Genomic DNA, 6,000 nt, shown 5'->3' with positions numbered 1-6,000 from the left:
AATAATTAAAAAAAGTGCTCTTTGAAAGAATAAAAAGTGGTATTAAGTTAAAAAAAACTTGGTAGTAGTAGTAGTAGTAGTAGTAGTAGTAGTAATAATAATAATAATAATAATAATAATAATAATAATAATCTCACCTCAATGACCACCCAACCCCCCCCCCCTTGAAATACTGAAAATAAAAGCTGTATTGACCTATAATGTGCAATAGGAAAATCATATTTTAAATACCAAGCTTGACAATCTGTGCAAAAATGGTATGTGACCTACAAAAAGCAGATATAGTACATTTGAAATTTATTTACAAATCCTATTCACAGACAAACCGGGGGGGGGGGGGGGGGGGGGGGGGGGGGGCTTATGACATCACTCCTAATACTGCAGTACCTTTACTCTAAGAAGCTGTATCCTGCTCATGTGAAAAATCCAGAGGGTCAGATTATTGCTTAAATCTGCATATGTAGTTTCATAATCACTTCTGAACCATCATTGCTGCTTCTCTGCAGAGAGGACATCTAGAACTGTAAAAGACCCTTTTGTACACATTATGCTTTCGGTAAGGCTAGAATGACCAAGAAAAATATTGTATCAATCTTGTTGCTGTAAATCAGCTTCGTTCTCCCACTAAAGTGCAATCCCAGCTGAATAGTTCTTTATCTTGCAGTACCTTTAACAAGACAGACTGTGATTCTACATCCAATCTGTCAACACAACAAGATATACATTCAGAAAACTGGTAAGGAGAATTTGTCTTGCGTGTTCAACATGGACTATTTCAAACCTTTTTCACTGTCCTCTTATCATCACGCTTTGTTCCAATTCCAGTGCAGCAAAGTGTCAGGATTCAACATTATTAAAGAAAAAAACTAACTGCACATATAAACAGGGCAACTCTGAGCACAATTCTGAAGATTATGGTACTAATCATACACTCAATTTCAGTCTTTTGTTTATGCTAGTTTGTTGGCATGTGTGGCATGTGCTCACATTGTGTATGAGCTTTATATGTGCAGTTATTTTGTGTATTTGTGTGTGTATGTGAGACAGATCTGGCCATTTCCCTTGAAGTGAGAGCAACCCCAGTTTGTTTGAAGTGCTTGGCCCTCCTTTTTAGCAGTATTTCTGTGAAAACAAAGCCAGAGAGTAACAACATGGGTTCTGGTTAAAACACATTTAACACCAGTTTCATTCCTCTCCCATGAACATGAAACACTCATTGCTAAACACAACACAAAGCACCATTAGTAAAGCTTTTTTTTCCAATTTTGCTGCACATTCTCCACCTTTTTCACTGGTGACAAAAAATTAGAGAAATTATACAGTAAAACTATGCAGTATGAAATGATGGTTTGGCTCACCTGATCTGGGCCCATGGACATCCTACCCATCATGCCAATGTTCATCTGGCCCATGTGGCCAGTGTTGGCACTGGCTCTGCCTCCTAAGCCTCCGTTCATCATCATGGCCCCGTACTGCCCACCAGAGCCTTGCTGTCCAAATGCCTGCTGCAGATATGAACTGGAGACACAACAGACATGCAAAACTATTAAACTAACACGAGACAGTCAAACAACAGACATGCTAAACTATTAAACTAACACGAGACAGTCAAACAACAGACATGCTAAACTATTAAACTAACACGAGTCAGTCAAACAACAGACATGCTAAACTATTAAACTAACATGAGACAGTCAAACAACAGACATGCAAAACTATTAAAGTAACACGAGACAGTCAAACAACAGACATGCTAAACTATTAAACTAACATGAGACAGTCAAACAACAGACATGCTAAACTATTAAACTAACATGAGACAGTCAAACAACAGACATGCTAAACTATTAAACTAACATGACAGTCAAACAACAGACATGCTAAACTATTAAACTAACATGAGACAGTCAAACAACAGACATGCAAAACTATTAAAGTAACACAAGACAGTCAAACAACAGACATGCTAAACTATTAAACTAACATGAGACAGTCAAACAACAGACATGCTAAACTATTAAACTAACATGACAGTCAAACAACAGACATGCTAAACTATTAAACTAACATGAGACAGTCAAACAACAGACATGCTAAACTATTAAACTAACACGAGACAGTCAAACAACAGACATGCTAAACTATTAAACTAACATGAGACAGTCAAACAACAGACATGCTAAACTATTAAACTAACACGAGACAGTCAAACAACAGACATGCTAAACTATTAAACTAACATGAGACAGTCAAACAACAGACATGCAGAACTATTAAACTAACATGAGACAGTCAAACAACAGACATGCAAAACTATTAAACTAACACGAGTCAAACAACAGACATGCAAAACTATTAAACTAACATGAGACAGTCAAACAACAGACATGCAAAACTATTAAACTAACATGAGACAGTCAAACAACAGACATGCTAAACTGTTAAACTAACATGAGACAGTCAAACAACAGACATGGTAAACTGTTTAACAGGAGACAGTCAAACAACAGACATGCTAAACTGTTAAACTAACATGAGACAGTCAAACAACAGACATGCTAAACTGTTAAACTAACATGAGACAGTCAAACAACAGACATGGTAAACTGTTTAACAGGAGACAGTCAAACAACAGACATGCTAAACTGTTAAACTAACATGAGACAGTCAAACAACAGCCAATTCATGGACACATAGAAGTGGCATCACTGTCAACTTAATTTGGCCAGCAGCAATGAATTCTAACTCATGCAACTGTAGAAACAATGTCTTAGCTTCTCAGAAGTCTCTTAAAATTGAATAGATTCAAAATAATTTGAATAGATGAAATTGTTCACCTGTTGCGGCCTATTCCACTCTGAGGCCATGCTTTCATGTCTGGTGTCTGGTACATGAGCCCTCCCTGGGGGTGCTGCATCATGGGGCTCTGCTGTGGTGCAAGGCGAGTGCCCATCATGCCGGTGGGTGGACTGCCTCCAGCTGGAGCAAATGAAGGGTCTGTGTGCTGACCCATGCCTTTGGATGGACAGTGGAGTAAGACAGATTTATGCTGCATGATGCAGCTCTGCACAGACGCAGGTATACAAATGCACATCAAGTCCTTACACATCAAATGACATAACATGGTATTGAAAATCTATATGCATCTATAGAGACCACTAATGTGGAAAAAGCAAAATGACAATTTCACAAGACAACTATAAATGACCTGACATTCTGAGCAACTACTACTGTTGGATGAAAAATGCTGTGATAACTCTACTACTCCATTCTCGTATAAGGCCAGCTTGGAACCTGATGACCAGCTTGCTCATACAATCTAATAAGAAACTAGCAGCCACCAATCATCACATTTGTAATTTGCATAATTCTAACTTGAAAAGATGTCATTTTCATAATTCTATTTGGTGGCTATTAGCTCTCATTCAGTAGTGGCAATATTTTATGTTTTGGACTAAACCGTTACAGCTCTTAGGCTTTCCTTACCATAGTTTCCCCCATAGCTGAACTGCTGCTGTGCAGGCCCACCCATGCCTCCACCCATGCCTCCACCCATGCCTCCACCCATGCCTCCATCCATGCCCGTGGGTGCGGTAACGTTGGGCGGAGGGCTGAAGCCTCCAGCTGCTGCTTGTTGTTGCTGTTGCATGAGCATCATCACTCTGTGTCTGCGCATATGCATGGTGAACATCTCCCTACTACGCTGGGCCAGCATCTGAGCATTCAGAAAGCCAGGCTGTAGAGAGAGATACAGAGTGAGGAAATCACACACACCCACACCCACACACACACACACACACACACACCCCCACACACACAAATACACACCAACCAACACACAAACCCACATCCACACACACACACACACACACACGAACACATACACACAAACACGTGTGTGTGCATGCTCATGTGTTTGTGTGTGTGTGTGTGTGTGTGCGTGTGTGTTTGTGGATGCATGTGTGTGTGCGTGTGTGTATGTGTGTGCGTGTGTGTGTGTGCGTGTGTGTGTATGTGTGTGTGTGTGTGTGCGTGTGTGTGTGTGTGTGCGTGTGTGTGGGAGGGTGGGGTGGGGAAATTGCTTACCTGTCCTCCCATTCCTGGCTGTATAGCAGGTCGTATTCCAGGGTTTCCTGCTCCAGGGTTTCCTGCTCCAGGGTTGTCCATCTTCATGGCCATGCCCTGCCGAGACTGGCTCAAAAACTGGGCAAGACACAACAGTGGCACTGTGATCAGGCAAGGCTGCACCTCCTCCAACAGGCACCTGCCCTGGATGCTCCATGTGCTGCTGCTGAAAGTCCTTATTCATAATCACCGCTTCCTGGTGAGGCTGTCAAATGTTACTACTGCCTGTTATAACATTTACCATGTAGTCTAACAGATAGCAGGTAGTCTAACTTTACCATGTAGTCTAACAGATAGCAGGTAGTCTAACTTTACCATGTAGTCTAACAGATAGCAGGTAGTCTAACTTTACCATGTAGTCTAACAGATAGCAGGTAGTCTAACTTTACCATGTAGTCTAACAGATAGCAGGTAGTCTAACTTTACCATGTAGTCTAACAGATAGCAGGTAGTCTAACTTTACCATGTAGTCTAACAGATAGCAGGTAGTCTAACTTTACCATGTAGTCTAACTATTTAACTAAATTGATAAAACTGGTTTTTTGTTTGTTTGTTTAAGATTTTCAGAAATACTGTCAGAAATGTCAGTTCGTATTTTCCATAACCTGTGAACATCCCTTATGGTGCATGTACAGCAAGAACAAAATACTGTGTATGTTTCTGTGCTTCACCTGTTGACCCTGGAGCCTCTGTTGCAGCTGCAGTCTGGTGGGCTTTGTTGCGCCCATCATCCTGGGTCTCATCATTCCAGCACGGGGCTGTCCAACACCCCCCACTGGACCCATGGCCCCCATCCCGGGAAAACTGCCCTGCTGGGTGAGCATTGGGTTGTAGCCTCCAGGCGGGGGTTGACCCTGCATGGGGTTGCCCCCATAGCCGGAGGGGAAGGACATGGATGGTGGAGGGGCATGGTAACCCTGTGGATACATGGGCTTCTGCTCCATCACCATGGAGACATCCTGCCCTGGGAAAGGCTCTGGTGGAAGCTCTCCACCCTGGCCCTGATTAGAGGGGGAAAACGAGACAGGGAGAAAAACAGAGTGAAGAATAAAATGAGAGAAAGATAAGGTAGGGGCGAGAGAGAACGCGAGAGAGAGAGGAGAAGAAGGGAGGAGGAATGAATAGAGGTGCACATAGAGAGAATCTGCCATATTGTGATTCTTTAATGGTTCATCGAGTAGCATCTGAAAGACACTTGACTATAACTATAATAACTAGTTCCACGTTACGTATAGTCCACAGGTGCCGTGTGTCTATAGGCTGACCTGGTTGATGAGCTCGGGGATGCCAAGGGCGCGGTCTATCTCCTCTAGAGCCATGACATCTGTATTGTTGAGCAGTGAGTCCAGCTGGTCTAACAAAGCACGCTCATCACTCTGTCCCTCGGACGTGGAGGGCGGTAGTAGCAGCTCATCCAGTGCACTGCCAAATTGACGCCTAGAGAGCACACACACACACACACACACACACACACGCATATATACGCACATGCACCCCATCATTTTCTCACACTTATCAGTATTTTTGGAAGTTGTGTTTCTGCAAAGCACTTTACAAAAACCTTAGTTTTAAAGCAGCACTATATAAATAAATTGTATTATTATTTTCAATATTATTACATCCTTAACATACATATATCCAATTAGAGGAAACCTAGCAGTGTCAGTTGGTATCATCAGTGGACGCATACTGTAATGTCAGGCAGGAAGGTAAATGACCTGTTGTTGTCTATTCCCACAACATTGTCTGGCCAAGAGGGAGATTGACTGTCTGGACACTGCTGTTGGACAAATGGACCCATGACCATACTCATATCAGTGGAACCTGAAGGGATTTAAATACATATATAGTTAAGACTTGGTGGTCTTTTTAAAA

At 42.1% G+C, this 6,000-nt stretch overlaps 1 protein-coding gene across 10 annotated transcripts in view; it reads right to left on the bottom strand.

Moving 5' to 3' along the window:
• Positions 1–337: 337 nt before the first annotated feature.
• LOC113586422 (nuclear receptor coactivator 3) overlaps positions 338–6,000 on the bottom strand; it is a 72,458-nt gene continuing 66,795 nt past the window's right edge. For all 10 annotated transcript variants that reach the window (XM_081709547.1, XM_081709549.1, XM_081709556.1 and 7 more), the window contains 8 exons: positions 5,844–5,949; positions 5,391–5,562; positions 4,797–5,126; positions 4,087–4,203; positions 3,487–3,736; positions 2,838–3,015; positions 1,359–1,518; positions 338–1,122 (listed from right to left, as the gene is read on the bottom strand). In XM_081709547.1, coding sequence (XP_081565673.1) covers positions 1,111–1,122; positions 1,359–1,518; positions 2,838–3,015; positions 3,487–3,736; positions 4,087–4,203; positions 4,797–5,126; positions 5,391–5,562; positions 5,844–5,949 — 1,325 coding nt within the window. In that variant the 3' untranslated portion in view covers positions 338–1,110. The remainder of the gene's footprint in view (positions 1,123–1,358; positions 1,519–2,837; positions 3,016–3,486; positions 3,737–4,086; positions 4,204–4,796; positions 5,127–5,390; positions 5,563–5,843; positions 5,950–6,000) is intronic.

This window comes from Electrophorus electricus, unplaced genomic scaffold (assembly GCF_041902795.1).
Source record: "Electrophorus electricus isolate QZ-2024a unplaced genomic scaffold, ASM4190279v1 Scaffold56, whole genome shotgun sequence".
NCBI lineage: Eukaryota > Metazoa > Chordata > Actinopteri > Gymnotiformes > Gymnotidae > Electrophorus > Electrophorus electricus.
This window is presented reverse-complemented; position numbering and strand designations above follow the sequence as displayed.